At 46.1% G+C, this 21070-nt stretch overlaps 1 protein-coding gene across 4 annotated transcripts in view; it reads left to right on the forward strand.

The window, feature by feature from the left end:
• The window catches only part of LOC133064008 (RNA binding protein fox-1 homolog 1), a 436966-nt gene that overhangs the window by 276074 nt on the left and 139822 nt on the right, over positions 1-21070 (forward strand). For all 4 annotated transcript variants that reach the window (XM_061153952.1, XM_061153950.1, XM_061153951.1 and 1 more), the window contains exon 3: positions 18768-18911. In XM_061153952.1, the coding sequence (XP_061009935.1) occupies positions 18768-18911 (144 nt within the window). The remainder of the gene's footprint in view (positions 1-18767; positions 18912-21070) is intronic.

The following is a 21070-nucleotide window of genomic DNA, read 5'->3' on the forward strand; positions in this document are numbered from 1 at the left end:
TTTCTCTCAGAGTAAAAACCCAAATCCCACAAATGCAAGTTGATTGGATCCTACAAGAGAAGAAAAGCATACGTGGAAGTTTAAATAAAATCCGCAGTTGATAATAAAATACCAAAGTTAACTTCTTAGTTTGGAGAAATGCATGTGATTAGGAAAGATGCTAACTTCAGGGGAAGCTGGGTGAAGCGTGTGGCTTCCCAGGTGGTTCTAGTGGTAAAGAAACCACCTGCCAATGCAGGAGACACAGGAGACGCGGGTTCGATCCCTGGGTCTCGATGCTACATTCTAATAATAATTATTTACTTTATTGTTTACTAGGACTTCCCTGATGGCTCAGGGGGTAAAAACTCTGCCTGCAATGCAGGAGACACAGCAGACTTGGGTTCGTTCCCTGGGTCAGGAAGATCCTCTGGAGGAGGGAACGGCTACCCACTCCAGTATTATTGTCTGGAGAATCCCATGGACAGTGGAGCCTGGTGGGCTACAGTCCACAGGGTCGTAAAAGAGCTGGACACGACTAAGCATATATGTATCCAGTGTTTACTGTGAGTCTGCAAAACAATGATTAAAAATCCATTTTGCAGATAAGGCAATGGAGGTTGCTTAGAGAACTAATTTGCTCCATGGCGCACAGCCGTCCTGGGGCCCAGGTCTGGAACCCATGTGGTTCTGATCCTAGACTCAGCTCTTCATCAGTTCTCCGCACTGTCTTATCGCCAAAGAGAATTTTAAAGCAACCGAGAAAGTGATCAGAATACAACTCTTCCATGGACTGGCTGTTCTCAAACTTTGTCAGCATTTCTTAAACTGTGGACCAGAAACCACTCTTTATTAGAATTGCCTGGTATGCTTGTCACAAACGCGCATTCCTGACTTCTGCCTGTGATGGGGTAGTAAATGTTTAACAACTGTCCTCGGTCACTGATGGGGCAGGAGGGGTTCGGGAGACTTTACCAGTTTCCGTGGTGTAAATGCTCCCCCGGTGGCTGATTTCAAGCCACTAGGGCCTTGTCACTGAATGCAGAGTTGGCTGAAGATGCACAGCAGCAAAACATTATATAAAATTTCTGCCATTCAGGTATTAAAGAAACAGAAATTTCAAAGGCATATCATAAATTATCATATTTATGTATTATCATATTACCGTATTTACATATTATCATATTGTAAATTAGTAAAATGTAGTAAAAAAATTAGGAAGCAATGAGTTTGAATACTTAGAACTTTTTATATATTTTATTTAAGGGTGGGTTTATATCATTTATTTTTTTTTATTTTTTAAATGAAGTACCATTTCTTTATAATGTGTGTTAGTTTCAGCTGTACAACAGAGTGAATGAGCTCTATATATACATGCATCCGCTCCCTCTTGAGCTTCCATCCCACCCACCCCCATCCCACCTCTAGGTCATCACAGAGCACGGAGCTGAGCTCCCTGCACTACATGGCAGCTTCCCGCTAGCTAACTGTTTTGCACACAGTAGTGTATATATGTTAGTGCTACTCGCTCAATTCATCCCACCCTCTTATTTAATTTTTTTCAAGTCTGTGTTCAACAACAGGCTCACAATAGCCCTGACAAATGAACCATTGGTTCTCACCATTCCACAGGGACAGGCTGCAGTATCCCTTTGTGTATATGTGCTTAATTGCTCAGCCATGTCCATCTCTTTGCAACCCCATGGACTGTAGCCAACCAGGCTCCTCTGTCCATGGAATGTTCCAGGCAAGAATACTGGAGTCGGTTGCCATGCCCTCCACCAGGGGATCTTCCCGACCCAGGGATCGAACCCTCATCTCTTGCATCTCCTGCATTGACAAGCAAATTCTTTACCACTAGCGCCACTTGGGAAGCCCACAGCACTGCTTCGCTTCAGACTAACGAAAATCAGCAGTGCAAAGGCTAGGACCCTGGAATCTGTATTTCCAAGGAGTTCCCCAGGTGATCCTGCTCTGGGCTCAGATTCCAGAGCCGGTGCCCTAAGCCTCTTTCAGAGCATCTTTGGAGTAAGTGGATGAAAATAACCTGTAACAGGACAAACATCTAGGAAACGTAGATGGGGATCCATATTCTTAGCGGATGCTCATCTGCAGTTCAGTGAAATGAACTCCACTGTTACTCATCTTAAAAGATTTTTCTTAAAATTGCATAAAAATATGGCAGAGCTTTATTTTATTTTGCCCTTCAGTGAAGGATGGCTGCTCTCTGTGAAAGCACAGGCAGTAAATCGTGTTCCCCTCCTAGTCAGCAGAGGAGGAAGGTTCAGAGGCCTCTCCTGAAAGGTTTAGGCAAAGATAACAAAATGTCAGTAAAGCTGCAGGGCAGGGCTGAATGGAAAAGGAGGCTGGTAATCTCAGATTCAATATAAAAAGATCAAAGGCATCAAATAATCAGTCAGGGGTGAGCCTCCCCATCAGAATGTTCCATCAGCCTTGGAATTCAACCTTGTGATTGTATTAGGATGTATACATTATACAACTCCCTTTCTCTCTTGCTCTTTCTCTGTCTCTCTCTCACACATGTGTGTGTGTGTGTGTGTGTGTGTGTGTGCTCTGCTTGGCTGCTAAGTCATGTCTGACTCTTTGTTACCCCATAGACTGGAGCCCACTAGGTTCATTTGTCCATGGGATTCTCCAGGCCAGAATACTGGAGTGGGTTACCGTGCCCTCCTCCAGGGGATCTTCCCAACCCAGGGATCAAACTCAGGTCTCCCACGTTATAGGCAGATTCTTTACCAACTGAGTCACCAGGGGAACCCAGGAATATTGGAGTGGGTAGCCTATCCATTCTCCAGGGCATCTTCCCAACCCAGGAATCGAACTGGGGTCTCCCGCATTCCAGGTAGCTTCTTTACCAGCTGAGCTACCAGGGAAGCCCCTCTCTCTGTATATATGACCTCACAGAGAAAGTTAGGTGCATCTGAGATCCATAAGAAATTCTTGTATGACTAACCATTTGAAACCATTTGAGAAACCATTTGTTTCCACCTGTCTCCACCCTACCCTACCCTATCCCCACCACCATCAGCCTTAAAAATACACGTCATTTTTTTTAGGTAGAGGAATTAATTCAGAGAGACAGTGTACCCCCCCAAAATCAAGGGTAATCCAATAGCTGTGTGCAAACCCAGATACACACAAGATCCAATCCAGGGCTTGGGGTGTGTCCTCTAAACAGTGGTTTTGCTTTTTGAAGGTGTCTTAAGAGGGTTGCTGTGCCATGACTAATGTTTACTCAGTGCTCACAAAAATGCCTCAAGTCACTAGTCATCACTGTGCATGCATTATGGTTTTAATCCTCCTCATCTTCTGGTTCTTTTCCAGTCACGTTGAAAGTAGTTCATAAATGCTCTTTGGAAGAAGGAATTCATGGGAGGTGAGGTGTAGCGGGGCCATGTAACAAGTCCAGGGTTGGATAACTGGGATTGGAATTCATAGGAAGCGAGGTGTCGAGGGGCCATGTAAGAAGTCCAAGGTTGGGTAACTGGGATTGGAATTCATAGGAGGTGAGGTGTCGAGGGGCCGTGTAACAAGTCCAAGGTTGGGTAACTGGGATTGGAATTCATAGGAGGTAAGGTGTCGAGGGGCCGTGTAACAAGTCCAAGGTTGGGTAACTGGGATTGGAATTCATAGGAGGCGAGGTGTAGCGGGGCTGTGTAACAAGGCCAAGGTTGGGTAACTGGGATTGGAATTCACAGGAGGTGAGGTGTCGAGGGGCCGTGTAACAAGTCCAGGGTTGGGTAACTGGGATTGGAGCTCCACTTTGATTTGGTTTCTTAGCCCAGACACAAAGCTCAACACTGCTGCCTCCCTAAAGGATAAAACAGTGACTCTGTGATACATCAGAGTCACCCATGAGGAGTGATTATAAATGATTCATCTTGGGTCCAGGATTGTGAATAATTCGTTGTGGGGTAGGGCCCAGAAACCTGCATTTTAAACCAACTTCCCCAGGTCACTTAGATGCGGTCTGAATATGCCTGTAAATAGATTGATGTCGTTCACGCAACACTCTCTCCCTCTCCAACCATAAGCGAACCTGTCCACCTTTCAGAATACAAAACCTGCATTTTGCTAAGGATGACCAACCTGGGTCTCTCATGCCAGTCTCCCCACTCACCCTTCCTGAGTGTCAGAGCCTTGACTATTCAACTTAATAGGTATCTGGAAGTCCACCAAATTCAATGCTTTCATGTTTTCAGGTGCCTTAAATTTCAGTCCAGAAACAGGACACAGTGAGAGGCTGACAAAAGTTGGGCTTAAATCCAAGTCTCTTGAATTGAAGGACCTCAAATGACTAAAGATTCAGTGGCTGTAGTTCAGTGACTACAGGTCTCCCCTGTAGCTCAAACAGTGAAGAATCTGCCTGTTGCAGGAGACCCGGGTTTGATCCCTGGATCGGGAAGATCCCCTGGAGAAGGGAATGGCAATCTACTCCAGTATTTTTGTCTGGAGGATCGCATGGACAGAGGAGCCTGGTGGGTTATAGCCCATGGGATCCCAAAGAGTTGGACACAACTGAGCGACTAATATGGCTACTACCAATGACTGAAAAAGCTTCCTAGTCACTACGTTGGTTTCCATATTCTCATCTGCTGTGTGGGAGCATCTTGCTTTTCCCTTAAAGTAACCCACAAAAATGGCAATTGTTGCTCATAGATACACAACATCTTGAAGTAGTCAAAGCACTTTCTGGGACATAATTCCATTTGCTTCTCTCTGACCCAGGAGAGAGGTGGTATCATTTTCCTTAAACAGATGAAGAGTTGGAAACTCTGAGAAGGCAGGTGGCTTGCCCTAGGTCATGCAGCATCACATCTACCACCAAAATGTTATCTCTTGCAGCTTTACTCTCTTCTTATTGGAGCTACAAATGACGTAATTAGATGAGATGGCTCAGGGCTGGCAGCTCTTTTTCCTTCTTCTCATTGCCTTTCGCTGCTTTCATGGACAACAGAGGCAATTGTTCAGTCGCTCAGTCATGTCGACTCTTTGTGACCCCATGCACTGCAGCACACCAGGCTTCCCTGTCCTTAACTGTCTCCTGGAGTTTGCTCAGACTCATGTCCAATGAGTCGATGATGCTATCCAACCATCTCACTCTCTGTCTCTCAATCGTCTCAACCTTCTCCTCCTGCCCTCAACCTTTCCCAACATCAGGGTCTTTTTCAATGAATTGGTTCTTTGCATCAGGTGGCCAAAGTATTGGAGCTTCAGCTTCAGCCTCAGTCCTTCAGGGTTGCCTTCCTTTAGGATTGACTGGATTGATCTTCTTGCTGTCTCAGGGACTCAACAGAGGCAGATCAGCCATCAGTTTACTAAACAGACCTTTAAGGAAAAGTTTGTTCTCTGTCTAGGTAAAGAGCAAACTCGAATGGAGATGCAGGCATGTCTACTTTCAGAGTACACTTCTTAGTATTTCTATTTCCTAATGTATATTTAGACTCCTCCCCATCTACCAGTGCACTAGAAATTAGCCTACTCATGAATAAGATTTGGAACTCAGAAGTAACCTAAACTGTGTCTGTTTGCAGAAATCACATACATTATGAGACAAAATTCTTTAGCTCTCAAGTGTCAGAAGAGACAGATCCATGTTCACACACACACACAAAACCACATCCTCACATGTCTTGGGAACACATCCACATATGTCTGAGACACTGAGAAAACTCCAGTAGTCCTAGAACAAAACCCTCGGAATGCTTGTCTCTTTGTTTCAAGCATTTACACAAAGAAAGGTCATTAATAAGGCAAATCCAGGGATTTTAGCTGAGATCAGTTTCATCTTAAATTCATCCCTCATTTTCTGCCTCCCGATTGTGCTGTCAGCAGTTTTCTTAGGCCTGGGGAATGAACACCATGCACAGGTCTGCCATTTGGTTGAATTAAATACATGTGGCGGGGCGGGGTGGGGGGGGAAATCTTTGAGGATTTGAAGATTCATTGCAAAATAGCAAAACTTTTTTTTTCTTTTTAAATCGATGTTTAAAGAAGAAGCCTTATCTCCATGATGCCATCAAAGCAGGAGAAGACGGCACAGTTCCTGCAGGAACTTGACACGTTCCTTGAATCAGTTGAGTCCCGGGATGTCATTAACAGAGGATTCATGCCTGCTTCTTACCTGGGGATTTATAAAGGTGGAGGTGTGCTGGCGTAGTTAGAAACAGCAGGATGGGAAAGGACTGTCGTGGAGAACACATCCGGGTGCCCGTCCTCTGCTCCTTGTGGTTCCCTTGGCTCCTGGGAGAGCCTGAAGTTCAGAGGAAGGATGGGAAGGGGTTCTGAGGCTGTCCAGGAAGCCTAGTGCTCAAGCAGGGGACCCTGCTTTTAAGGAGAGTTGGGAGTCTTAAAGACACAGGATGCTGGGCGACAGTAGAAGTTGAATGGGCGGCGGCGGGCGGCCGGGGGGAGGTGGCTGATCACGGCTCCAAGTAACCCAAAGGTGCTGAACCCTCAGGCCCCACCACCTTCACTAAAACCACCAGGGGCACACGCGCTCCGGCTGAATGACAGAGAAAGCCCAGCAGGGCACTTGTTTCTCACCATCGGGGAACATCTTGTTTCTTTGAATGTCCTCCACCTGCCCCATCCTTTCTTCCAACCCCTGCCCCAAAGAACAAGCCCTAACAGGGGAAGAAGAGGGTCCCAGGGTGGACCTCCACTTGCAAGTGCTGGAATGGGAGGGACGGAGAGGCAGGAAACACTCCCTGCTACTGCAGGTCCAGCCCCAGGAAGTGGGTTTGTATCTCACGGACTTTGGAGGTCCTTGAAAGTGGACCTGGCTGCTTTAAATCACCAGGTGGTCAGAAAGCTGTCACAAAGTCTTAATATGTCATTCAGGGGTTTGGCCCGGGAAATCGGTCCCACCCATCCTGCCGCTGTGCCTCCCACGTAATGACTGAGCATCCCGAAGAAACTCTGAGCTCTCTGAACCTCAGATCCCTTGATGTAAAATGGGGACAAACAGTAGAATCTTCTTCTCTGAGTCATCAGGCGATGCAGTGAGCTTAACGGAGTGCCAGTCATTCAGCTAATCTTTATTAAATAGCTGTCAGATGTCAGGCACTGTCCTAGGTGTCGATCACCATAATAATTATGTGTGTTAGTTGCTCAGTCATGTCTAACTCTTTGCTAACCCACAGACTATAGCCCCACCTTCTACCAGGTTCCTCTGTCCTTGGGATTCTGCAGGCAAGAATACTGGAGTGGGTTGCCATTCCCTTCTCCAGAGAGTCTTCCCAACCCAGGGATCAAACACACGTCTCCTTCCACGCATTGCAGGCGTGTTCTTTACCATTTGAGTCACCAGGGAAGCCCTTTAGGGCAAAACGCCTTTTCTTATTCCTAGGTATTTGCAGGCTCTGCTAAACATTGCTATGGACTGAATTGGTTCCCCCTCCCATCCCCTTGCCTCCCACCCAAATTTGTATGTTCAAACCCTAACCCGCTGATGTTATTTGGCGGTGAGGGCTCCAGAGAGTTATTGAGTTAGATGACATCATGAGGGTGGGATCCTCCTGATTGGATAAGTATCCTTAGGAGAGGAATTGAGAGAGGCCATCCCCTCTCTGGGGCTCCCCAGATTGCACTAGTGGTAAATAATCCACCTGTCAATACAGAAGACACAAGAGAAGCCGCGGGTTTGATTTCTGGGTCAGGAAGATCCCCTGCAGGAGGAGATAGCCACCCCCTCCAGTACTCTTGCCTGGAAAATCCCATGGACAGAGAAGCTATAGTCCATGGGGTCGCAAAGAGCTGGACATGACTGAGCCACATGTACTCATCCCCCCTCAACTATATGGGGACATAGCCAGAAGGTGGCAAGCCAGAAAAGAGTGCTCTCACAAGAAACCTAACATGCTGGCACCTTGATCATGGGCTTCGCAGCCTGCAGAAGCATGAAAAGTAAATGTCTGTGGCTTCAACCACCCAGTCTGTGATGTTTTGTTATAGCAGCTAGCACTGACTAATACAGACACGTTGGCAGCTCATCTCCATTACAGATGTGTTCAGCACTTGGCCCTTGCCTGCTCATCCTATTCTTTCAAAGACTTAAAAAAAAAAAAAAAAAAAAAAAAGCCAGAATATGTTTAGTCGTCCTGTCTCTGTCCTCCAGCCCTTTCCTAGGAATTTCATCATTCTGGCAGAGCACTGAATTTATTTGAGTTGAAAGAAATGCAACGTGTATCTTAATTCTGTGTCACCTGGCTACAGAATCAGCCCAGCTGCATCAGGAAGGAGGCATTAACTCCATCCAAAGCTGTGTGATTAACTTATTTGTTTGCCTACAGAGCTAAAATGGAAAAGAAAAAAAAAAAAAAGCAGGAAGCTGAGTGAATCCGCACAGGCCCCATTTTGAAGTTGGATTTCTAGAGAACCCGAGATGAGGGTTTTAATGCACTTTCCCCGGGCTTACCACGATTATAACTTTTAATGGAAAATCACTTTGCACCATCTTGCTTCGTTTTAAATGGAGAGTGTGTAATATTGTCTAACGCCAGGGTAGGAAGTTGATTTAGTATGCATGCTTTTCTCCCCTCTTCGCTCCTTTCTGTGGTCCTTTGTACACATTCAATATAGTTACATTTTTGCTTAGAACATATATATTTTCTCCCTGAACTTTCCTCGATTGCTTTTTTATCAAGTTTACAAATCAAATCAAATAGGTATATTGCAAAGCTCCGCGATATTATTTTCGGAGCTTATAGTGCAATGTATTGAATTACGCTAGTCTGTGCTCTGCCCCTGCTGTTCTCCATGGATTGAGAGAGAGGGACTGCGGATCCTATAAATTCACCCGGCATTCCTGGCTAAATCAAGACCGCTCTTCAGGCTGCGAGAAGAGACAGGGCAAGTGTTCGTTACACAAATCAATTTGGTCCCAAGTACATCGCAGTGGCTACTCAACTATCTCTCCCAATAATATTGTCAACTTAATCAAATAATGCCTCGAAGACACTCAGCTTTTCTCTCGGAGAAATAACTTGATTGGTGGAGGATGGAGACGCAGCTGGCTATTCAAAAGGACACTTTTTATTTATCACCACTGAGAGCTTTGTGTGTGGAGGTGGGGAGTGCCCTCAGCAGAGGGAAGATGCTGAATATTCAGTAGGCTGACCGGGAGGTAGGGCAGGGTGGGGATCTTACTGCCTTGGGGTTGAGTCTTGGATGTTCTGTTTTGATACCTTCATGGCAGAGTGAGCGATGCTCAGCAGGAAAGAAGATGGACCCAGGGAATGTTCCTGGAATGACTCAGTAAAGTACCTACTATGCAATGTGGGCTTCCCAGGTGGTGCTAGGGGTAAAGAATCCACCTGCCGATGCAGGAGATTCAAGAGATGGCAAGTTTGATCCTTGGGCCCAGGGGGTCTCAGAATTGGACACAGTTGACCAACTGAGCACACGGTGCATGCTCAGTACCTCGGTTGTGTCCGACTCTTTGTGACCCCGTGGACTGTAGCCCACCAGGTTCCTCTGTCCATGGGATTCTCCAGGCAAGACTACTGGAGTGGGTTGCCGTGCCCTCCTGCAAGGGATCTTCCCGACCCGGGGATGGAACTCATGTCTCTCTATCTTTTGCATTGGGGTTCTTTACCACTAGGCCACCTGGGGAAAGCCCTTCTCCTGTGCTTCTCCTCCCAGAGATCTGGTCATCCCCTGGTCCACAGGTGAACTCAGCGGAGAGTCCCTGGGCTGGGAGAGAGGAGACCATGGGGGGTGGGGCCACAGCCTGAAAGGCGCGGATTCTGCATGACATGCATGCTGTCTCCAACAGTCGTCCCTGGATTGGTCGATATCAAAATCCAATTTCACCAGGATTAGCCTTGGGTTGCTCAGAGCTATTCATTGACTTAGGAACGATTATAGCAGAGGAAGCCCCACAGTTCTTTATTAAGGTTTTCTTTTTTTTTTTTTTAAAGGAAGCACTAAGCGATCAGGAGATTAAAGAGCTGGTGGTGTTTTCTTAACATTCCTCTCGAACTGGACCAGGGCAGAAGCGGGCTTTGCTGTTCTAATGAGTTTATTTGGGAACCTCTGCCAAGAGCTTCCTGGAAACCTACCTCTGGAGTTAATGGGCTTTGCATCGTGTAGGTTCTCTGGTGGCTCAGACGGTAAAGAATCCACCTGCAATGCTGGAGACCTGAGTTCAATCCTCTGGGTCAGGAGGATCCCTTGGAGAAGGGAATGGCAACCCATGCCAGGATTCTTGCTTGGAGAATTCCATGGACAGAGGAGCCTGGTGGGCTACAGTCCATGGTATTGCAAAGAGTCAGACAGGACTGAGGGATGAACACACACAGGGTCCTTCACCCTTTCCTGCAATGATGAGGAAGCTGCATTTCAGAGTCATCGACATCCATGGGCCTGAGAAATAAAGAATAAAGCTGATGATTATTAATCCTGTTCGTAATAAAGATGATGACGATCTCATTTCTTCATGGGGCTTTGATTTCATGACCGTACAGTAAAGGATCTAGACAGAGAGGCATTTATCATTTTTGTTTTCAGTCACTAAGTCGTATCTGATTCTTTGGGACCCCATGGACTGCAGCTTGCCAGGCTTCCCTGTCCTTCACCATCTCCCAGAGTTTGCTCAAAGTCATGTCCATTGAGTTGGTGATGCTATCCAACCATCTCATCCGCTGTTGTCCCCGTCTCCTCCTGCCCTCAATCTTTCCCAGTATCAGGGTCTTTTCCAATGACTTGGCTCATCTCATCAGGTGGCCAGAGTATTAGAGCTTCAGCATCAGCTTCAGTTCTTCCAAGGAACATTCAGGGTTTATCATTTTATCCAAGTTGGAACTAAAACCCAGAGACATGAAGTCAGGATTCATGCAACTCAATCGTGGCAAAACCAGGTTTGTTCATGTATGCCACAGATATTTACAGAGAACTTACCACGTATGCTAGGTCAGTGGTTTTAATTGGTGCAGTTTTGCTCCCCCAGGACCTTTGAAGCCTCGAAGAGATTTTCAGTTGTCCTAGCCCCAGGGCAGGCTACTGACATCTAGTGGGTGGAGGTCAGAAATGCTACTGGACATCTTATGGTTCACCAGGGGATCCCCACATCAAAGAATTAAGGAACCCGCAATGCCAACAGTGCTGTTGTAGAGAAACTCTGCTCTAAGAGGGAAGGGGTAATAAGTGCATAGAGGTTCTGCCGTCCTTGTTCTTATGCACTGTGCATTCTGGTAGAGAAGCCAGATTATAGAAATTAGCAGAAGCATATAATATAAAAGCAAGAAGTGACGTGTGCCGTGCAAGAACAACAGGCACAGAAGGGAGGAGATGCTGATTCAGCTGTTTTATTTATTTATTTATCTATTTATTTTTTATTGAAGGGCAGTTGACCCACAATGTTGTGGGGAGAGAATTATCCAGGCAAGGGGACAGATAAACAGGTGTGAAGACTAAGGAGGAATGTGCTGAGTGTTGAAGGGGGAGCTAAGAGGCTCCTGAACAAAATGGGGGAAGAGCAGGAGACAGGGGGTCAAGGCAGCTTCTCCTCGACCAGAGTGAGGGTCTGGCCTGGAGGGTTCTGGGAGGGACAACACCCCAGCCATTCTGCCTACACCGCTAACATCCTTACTCATCTCAATTTCCTTCCATCTCTGAGCAAGTGGAACAGTATTAATTTGCTTGGTTTTTAAGTTCCACCTTCTGATCTTCCAGACATGGTTACAAGGTACATTTCTAATTCAGCTGGGTCTCACTTTAGAGCCAAAGTGACTTTAAAAAAATCAGACACGGATAAATCAAGAGTTCTTCTTTCAATGATTAATTCCCACTAAGCTTTGACATGCATCAGCCTTGGGGAATGTAATCGCAAACCTGGTAGATCCTGCCGTTCAAAAAGACATGTTCTAGATGGTTCATTCTGTTAGTAAGTCTTGTAGTTTTTTCACATGGTTTTATTTTTGTCTTTAGAAATCTCACCCCGTGCTTTTGCCATAGGCTTTAGTGGACTCCTCAGGGATGCTTGTCCATCTGTGTGAGGAACCTGCAGGCAGGTCTTCGTCTTTGAAGTGCTAGTGGCCTTTCCGGAGGCTTCTCAGCCCAGCTGAAGGTCATCACTGTATTCAGGGGCCGTACAGAAAGGAGGTCTTGGAGCCTGTGTTTGAAGGGCTTCTCGTTTTGCTGTTCACTTCAGTTTAGTCACTCAGTTGTGTCTGACTCTTTGCAACCCATGGACTGCAGCACGCCAGGCCTCCCTGTCCATCACCAACTCCCGGAGTTTACTCAAACTCGTGTCCATTAAGTCGGTGATGCCATCCAACCATCTCATCCTCTGTCATCCCCTTCTCCTCCTGCTTTCAATCTTTCCCAGCATCTGGGTCTTTTCAAATGAGTTAGCTCTTCACATCAGGTGGCCAAAGTATTAAGTCATTAAATCATGTCTGACTCTTGCAGTCCCATGGACTGTAGCCCTCCAGGCTCCTCTGTCCGTGAGATTTCCCAGGCAAGAATACTGGAGTGAGTTGGCATTTCCTTCTTCAGGGTATCTTCCCAACCCAGGGATCGAACCCCCGTCTCCTGCATTGGCAGGCAGATTCTTTACTGCTGAGCCATCTGACAAGCGAGAACTCATCAGAGTGACCAGTGTGGTGGCTGAGAACCCGGGGACCCCTCTAGTTGGGGGGGTGGGGGGGGTCCTTCTTCTGCACCTGGGTTGAGGCCAAGCCTTTTGAGAGCCTCATGCCACCAGGACTGGTTAAAAAGTGCAACCATGCCTTGATAATTCTTGATAACGGTTACTCATTCCCCAAGCTTTTCCCATCTGTTTGCTTAGCAGGGGACTTCGTGGGTTGAATGAAGGCCTTCAAATATGTGTCCCTGTTCTGACCTTCATAAACTTGGGGATGTGACCTTATTTGGAAAAAATAAAATAAAAGGTCTTAACAGATGCAATTAGGTTAAGGATCTCAAGACCAGATCAGCCTCAACTTAGCGTGAGCTCTAAATGCAGTGTCCTTAATGTCCTTATAAGAAGAAAAAAGGCTGAGGGAGACTTGAGTCTCATACACTCAGAGGGAAGAAAGCCAAACAAAGATGAGAGACTCTAGCAACGCAGCTCAGGCAAGCCAAGAGTCCACCAGCGGCTGGAAGAACAGGAAGGATGTCCCCCTGGGAGCCTCTGGCCAGAGTGGGACCCTGAGGGCATCTTCACTGTACTTTTCTGGCCCTTACAACTGACAGAGAGTCAATTTCTGTTGCTTTATGTCACCAGGTTTTTGGTAATTTCTTAGAAGACTAATGGAGGGACATGAAACACCGAGTATGTGCTGAATATGTTTGCTCTGAAAGTTCCCAGCAAAAAGGAAATCTCACAGCCTGAAATACTCAAGATGAGGGGTCAATAAGGGTCATTCCCATCGCCCTGACCCCTCGCGAGACTGCGGCTTTGTCGTAGCTTCTTTTGTTCGCCTCCTGCTCCGTTTGGTCCTCATCACATCACAGCATACAAGCGAGCATGCTCAATCCTTGAGATTTCTTCCTTATGTTTCTTTGTCGGCCCTTGGGTACTGATGCCTTTCCACTTCCCTTTCCTTTTCCATTCCCCTGTTGTTGTCTAGCCGCTAAGTCATGTCCAACTCTTTGCAACACCATGGACCACAGCCCGGCAGACTCCTCTGTCCTGTGAGATTCTCCAGGCAAGAATCCCGGAGTGGGTTGCCATTTCCTTCTCCAGGGGATCCTCCCGACCCAGGGATTGAAGCCACGTCTCATGAAGCCAGCTTCTTTTACCACTGAGCCACCAGAGAAGCCCCCTACGATGTCTGAAATAACTTTTTGGTTTAGTGTTTTCTTTTTTCTGTGTTATCTTTAAAAATTACTTTTAACACACAGGTATGCCGGCGCAGCCGTTTCTGAGCATTTTTGTATTTGTGCCCAGCGCACAGTGATCAATTGAGCGTTGCGTGTTTTTATCAAAGGAAACAACACAAAGATTTCTCCAAAGTCCTGTTTGACTAAAGATGATTAATTTAAATTTTCACATGAGCAGCATAATGCTATTAATCATTTAATATGTTTAATCGTAATCTCTGTAATTCCTAATTAGGTTTATTAAACTGAAACATCCAGCAGTTACACACAAATCCAAATCTTCAGTTTCCTTCTTGGGAGGAGAAGGAGCAGGTTTTCATTTGCATTTGAACAGCAACTTCTAACTGAAGGGGAAAAGTGGGCTGAAGGCCTGAGAACTAGGCTGCTGCTTCTGCAAACCGAAGAGTCTTGTGTTTGAGCAGTGAGACCCCCCCAACCCCTCAGAAAGCTACCATCTCATGATTGAGGGTCATTTCCATCTCGTGGGTGTGTCTCCAGACCTCATATCGTGGTGCGTGCTCAATCGCTTAGTCATGTCTGACTCTGTGACCCCAGGGACAGAGGAACCTGGCGGTCAACAGCTCCCCTGTCCATGGGATTCTCCAGGCAAGAACATTAGAATGGGTTGCTCTGTCCTCCTCCAGGGGATCTTCTTGACCGAGGTTACTGAACCCACGTCTCTTGTGTCTTCTGCATTGGCAGGCAGATTCTTTACCACTGCGCCACCTGGGAAGCCCCAGGAAGACCCAGCACAGCCAAAAACTATAAATAAGTATATAAATGTCCAGTTTATAAGTGTCGAAGTTGTAATATGGTTCTTCCTCTCACTCCGGGGTAGCAAAGGTGATGGTTCACCCCTTCACTAATTCGTTTCTTCCTTTACTCATAAGGCATTCACCCATTCAGTCGGTCGGCCAGCCAGCCAGGAGGCAGACGTGTCTCCTTTGTCTAGCATGGCTCAGCCTGTGTCTCACGCTGGTCACGTCACCGCCCTGCTGTGGTCCTTAAGGAAAAGCTGTATCCTCTTGATCTACTCTCTTTATGGCCCACCCCCTGCCTCCCTCTGCTTCCTCTCCCACCCTTCCTTCACGTACGCTCCCTCCAACCAGTGACATGGAGGTCTGCCTGCAGTCCCAATCTCAGAGGGGTGCCAGTGAGGTGTGAGTTAAAGTGAGATCTGGGTGCCCTGCCCAGGAGTTGACCCTGGGTAGCCTGGATGAGAACCATGAATCCTACCCACTAGTTCCCCAGGGGCAAGAGACTAGAAGCAAAATTTCCCGGGCCCTTGCCCCATTGAAAAATGCATTTCTCAAGGAGACAAAAACTGTAGAAAGAGGTACAAAATCTATGATTAGAGACACAGCTCAACCAGGCTGGAGAGCACGTAGAGAAGCAGTTTGTTAAGACAGAAGCAAGGCAGAGACACACACCCAGAGGGCAAGGGTGTCGGCGTCCCCCCATGAGGAAGAGTGCATTAAAGAGGCAGTTAGGTCACTTATATAGGGCGTTTCTGCCAGATCTTTGTTTACATGCGTGCTCAGTCGCTTCAGTCATGTCTGTCTTTTTGTGACCCTGTGGAGGATAGCCCACCAGGCTCCTGAGTCCCTGGGATTCTCCAGGCAAGAATACTGGAGTGAGTTACCATGCCCTTCTCCAGGAGATATTCCCAACCCAGGGATCGAACCCCTGCATCCCAATCAGATACTTTACTTCTGAGCCACTGGGGAAGCCCAGATCTTTGTTTACCTTTGGCCAATCATCTCATTTCTTTTCCCACTCCTGACCTGCCCTAGGACCCTCCCTAATATGCCTGTGAAACTTTTGCCCAAGATGTATTTTTCCCAGAGGCCAGTGCGGGGCAGGGGTGGTGGGGGGTGCTTGGCATCACATACTATGGGGTGGTGCCCCCTCCATTTCTATCTCCAAGGAGCCTTTCTGGACATGTGTAGTGTCTCCCTTGCCCCAAGGATAGAAAATATATGACCTCTTGATCTTGTACTCAAATTGGGTTTAGTCCCTTTCTGTCCTTGCCATAGCTGTTAATGTCCCCAGGAGACAAAGTTTGGCTATTTACCCTGTTTCTGTTGTTATTTTCTATTTCAAAGTGCACACAGGAGGCTGATTGTAAATATCTAGCCTGGAGCCCACCTGCCCCCTTCCTCAGGAAATGTGAAAAGGAGGCTAGTTGTACATGCCTAGCTTGGAGCCTGGCTGTCTCCTGCCTCAGTGCCCTAAATCCAAAATTCACCTCTCTGCATCTTGGCACATACTTTGCACTCCACTGGTACAGTATCATCTTTTCTCCTAGACATCTCCCACTAAAAATGTAACCTCCAGACTCAGCAAGCCTGAGGAACCACCAGCCATCCCGTGTGTCCCTGATTTAGAATGACTCAACCCCCTGAGGGTCACTCTGACCCCTCTTAATAGTCTGTTTAACCACTGCCTTTTCTGCCTCTTTCTCTTCTATTAAGCTAGACACTGTGTGTGCTTTGGAGGATGAGCTTACGTGCCTAGTGGATAGTAGTTGCTCAGGAAAGATGTGTTTATCAAGCAAATGGGAACCTCTCCTTCATGTTTCCTTAATGAGGCTTTTTACACCTCTCCTTTGACATTTTTAGGGCTTCCCTGGTGGCTCAGCTGGTAAAGAATCTGCCTGCAATGCGGGAGACCTGGATTTGATCCCTGGGTTAGGAGGATCTCCTGGAGAAGGGAACGGCTACCCACTCCAGTATTCTGGCCTGGAGAATTCCATGGACTATCCCATGGGATTGCAAAGAGTCAGACATAGCTGAGCAACTTTCACTTTCACTCTCACTTTGACATTTTTTGTAAAAAAAAAACCATCATTCTAAAAAACACCTTGCTTTCCACTGTGCTGGGAACTGTGCCATGATGGCATGTGTGTTACCGTATTTGGTCGTCACAGAGCCTTACACGGTATGCACCATTGTTATTATCTAACTCAATGGATATAAATTTGCACAAACTCTGGAAGATAGTGAAGGACAGAGGAGCCTGGGATCAGCTGTCCATGGGGTCACAAAGAGTCAGACATGACTTAGCGACTGAACAACAGCATTGTTACTACTCATTTTTCAGGGTAGAGAATTATCACCATACTCTTTATTAGATCCAGCAGCATTAGGAATAAGACCAAGTGCATTATCTTCTTGACACAACCCTTGGAAGTTGAAGAAAGTATCTGGTAGGGCTTTGGATACCAAAGAAGCTTGGAAGCATAGTGCGCCAGCTACCAGAATGTCTTACCTTACAAACACAATTCAGTGTGTGTTAGGAAGGAGATATCAATGAAGCCTGTCGATAAGGACAAGGGTTGATGAGAAGGTCCCTGGTTATGTCCATGTTATTAGTTTTGTCCTAGTTATATGCTTCTAAATTGCTGGTAAGTACGAGGGGACGATCTCTCCTTCATAAGTTTGATGGCCTTTTTCATGGGTTTTCTATCATGTTTTAGCGATGCAGACATCTCATGTGAATGGCGTCTACTGCCACCTAGAGGCAGTAGATGCTAATTGCAGAGAAAGCATCTGGAAGCATCTCTGAAATGTTAATAAACTCTTGAACTGAGCGTATGAAAGTGGCCTAGATGATTAAATCAAATGTTACTGTGACTTTTCTCTTGGTTCCTGCCTCACTGGGGGTATCATTGTAATATGTTATCCAGGCTTTTTCTTGGAGGATGGGACTGAGTGGGAGGCAGAGTAACAAATTATACTGGTAATGTAACATTGTCAACACCAACTTTGGCCAATATAACTTTCTAATAAAGGCGCTCTGGAAGCCACAGACACGTGTGGCCTCTGAGCACTCAAAAATGTGGCTACTGTGAGGGAGGGACTGAATTTCCCATTTTAATTTTAATTCATTTCCGTTTAAAGAGCCACATGGGGTCAACTGTCATGAACAGCACAGGTCTGCAAAATCAAGAAAGGAAAAATTAAAACCTTGAAAAAATTTAAGTCCATCAGATGATTACTTGGACTTCAGAATACCAAACAGCCTTTTCAGATGTTTTATGAGATTTACTCATGTTTTTATCTGTGCAGCCTTGGCAATTAGGTAGGCATATTTTAAGATTTTCAACAGCCTGGATGAAGGACTCTCCTTTCTAGATGAAGCTTTCTCTAATTACGTACTGAAACTCCCAGGCCCCCAATTCCAGCGAGTCCTTGCCCTTACTTTACCCCCCTACCTCTTATCTCCTTCCTCCAGCTCTGTATTTCTTGAGATTATCGTCTGTCTAATTCTTCCCCCGTAAGAATTAGATCCATGATAGTAAGGATCCCGTTCCTTCGCTCATGGCTGAATCCTGGATCTGTGATGGGGACTCAGCGGTCTTTCAATAAATCTTTGCTGGATGAATGAATGATTCAGCAGTTTCTTCCTGTATGATTCCTTTGTTCTGGCATTTTTCTACCATTTCGAGGAAGCAAAACCGCACTGGATATATGGTATAGATGAACCTATTTGCAAAGCAGGAATAGGGACACAGAGGTAGGGAACAAACTGTGAGGATACCAAGGGGGGTGGTGCGGGGTGGGGTGAATTGGGAGATTGGAATTGACATATATGCCCTGCTGATTGCTCTGCATCATAATACACTATTGATGCTCTGCATAACCTCGATAAGTAATGAGAACCTACGGTATAGCTCAGGGAACTCTACTCAATGCTCTGTGGTGACCTAAATGGGAAAGACATCCTAAAAAGTGGGGATATATGTATATGTGTAGCTGATTCACTTTGTACAGTTGTACAGCGGAAACGAACACAACACTAAAGCTACTATACGCCAATATGTATATATATATATATATATATATATATATTTTTTTTTTTTTTTTAATGAAAAGAACACTGGAAGGTATGTTCAGGTCACTCAAAGCCTCTTTGCTTTGCTCTTGTTCTTTTAGCAGACAGATGACGCGGCGCCCACGGATGGCCAGCCCCAGACACAGCCTTCGGAAAACACGGAAAACAAGTCCCAGCCCAAGAGGCTGCATGTCTCCAACATCCCCTTCCGGTTCCGGGATCCGGACCTCCGACAAATGTTTGGCGTAAGTCCTGCCTTTCTTCTCCTCTGAGTGCCCACTCCGGGGTCCCCAGAGTCCTCCCCTCCTCATGTAATTTCTTGGTGTTCATAATACAAAGTGAGCAGCGGTGGGGGGAAGGCATTTTAGGTCCTAGTCTGTGGGTATTCTTTGGCCAGGATCTCCATGATTTTAGTATAAATTTCTCTGCTATGTTCACCATGTTTGCACTTAGACCAATGGTAGTTCTTCAAGTTTGTAACTTGAATGTCAGATGGAAAATAGGCTCCCAGGTGCTTGAAACAAGCTCATTGCTGATCCCCTGTCAAGAGCCTGGGGACCCATGTGACAGCTAAAATTGTTACGGGTCATCATGATTTTTCTCTCTATGGCGGTTGCCAAATTATTGGGAAGAGTGACTCATGACATATTTCTGCAGACCTTGCTCTTTCTCAGGTACTGAGCATCTAGATCTCAGAGGTGTTGTAGAGAATAATTAGTTCTGCACAAAGCCTCGTTAAAACAAAACCACTGCAGATTTCAGAGTCTGACTTGCATCCTGCCATATACATTCTTCTGGAATCCGTGGTGAGGGTTCAGAGATTTAACTTCTGAGATTATATGCCACAAATGATAGTCTTGCCCAAGCACCATGACCGAACAGCGAGCAAGGCAGAAGCCACCAACAACCCGGAGAAAAGAAATGATAGAATAGCTTGCTCAGGGGACATTGTGACCCTGATTCTCTTTCAGAATGACCTTTGCACCATCCACCTTGGGAAGGGATGAGCCTGCCATCTCTTTGGGCTCAGTTCCACCAAAAGACAAAGCTATGACAGAGCTTGGATATCATTCATTTTTTTTGCAACTACAGTCATAGTCCCTTTGTCTGTGTCAGCCCAGCATTGGTGGGAAATGTCTGTGGATTCAATGAACAAAACTATATCCTTAACGTTTGACTTAGAGTGAGGGTTGGCTGCCCAGAGAGTCCCCTTCAAAGAGCTTTTGGATGGATGTAGATATGACAAAAGGAATAAGAAGAGGCTCAACTTGCCAAGTCTAGGTCTGGGCCAGGTAGACCTCATTCTCCATATGAAATCACCAGCTCTGTGTCACCATTCGGCAATGATGGGGTGAACGCGCATGTTTTCTTTAGCATGCATGATGTTTATCAAGTATGCATCGGACACAAAAGCCAAAGAAGTGTCCTCATAGCTAAGATACCCAGGCCTGAAGCCTGACATTTCAGTGGAAAAGGTCAGCTTGTGCTCTTTTATCTCTCTCATTTGGTAATAACCTTGAGTTGAGCCTCTAACTCTTGCAGAGCAGAGATACCCTCTGGCAATTTCAGGTCAAAGATGACTTTGAAAAGTGCAGAGCATTCAGAGTTAAAGTCGAGGTTAAGTGTGTGTGAAGTGAGGAGACCAGGTTTGAATGATGGGCAGCCTGAGGAACTAGATCCCTTTTGTCAGGTCAGGTTCGAAAGTCGTCTCGCTCTTCAATCTGTCTTAGCTCATCAAGTGTCACTGGGATGTTGACTTGGAATTTGGTCCTCTTAATGACCATCCTATGCTCTTTGCGGGTGTCACTCATTGCAGTAGACCCCAATCCCACCCCCGAGGAGGGCTGTGCGGTCTCTGGTCTTCTTGGTTATCTTGAAAGTGACCAGAGGGCTCCACTGCCAAGGTATTCAAAATATTCAGAGCTAGATGCCAAAAACGGATCCTACTTGCATGAATATCTGAACCTCTCTGTTCTTACTGGGTGGTACAGGAGAGGTGGTACACAGCAAATTCTTGCCAAAAGAATGGTCGTGCTACCAGTTGTCAAAGCTCGATCAGAATCTACTAGTTTCAGAGCTACTGTTTGTAAAAGTCAGAATATCTCAAGCAACTGACAAGATGTCGATTTGACAAGATGATAGATACACTTAGGATCCATCTATCTGTTCAGAAAATACAGCACACAGTCAGTCATCCTGAAATTAATTCAGTTCATCACAAGCCGCCTCTATGTCCATTTTTAAAAGTATGCAAGATTTTTTGGTGGGCTTCATGACCATCCACTCCAGTATTCTTGCTGGGAAAATGCCATGGACAGAGAAGCCTGGTAGGCTACAGTCCACAGGATCACAAAGAGTCAGACACAACAGCATGCTTGCATGCACACACTTCTGTAAAAATCAT

The sequence above is a fragment of the Dama dama genome, chromosome 10 (assembly GCF_033118175.1).
Source record: "Dama dama isolate Ldn47 chromosome 10, ASM3311817v1, whole genome shotgun sequence".
NCBI lineage: Eukaryota > Metazoa > Chordata > Mammalia > Artiodactyla > Cervidae > Dama > Dama dama.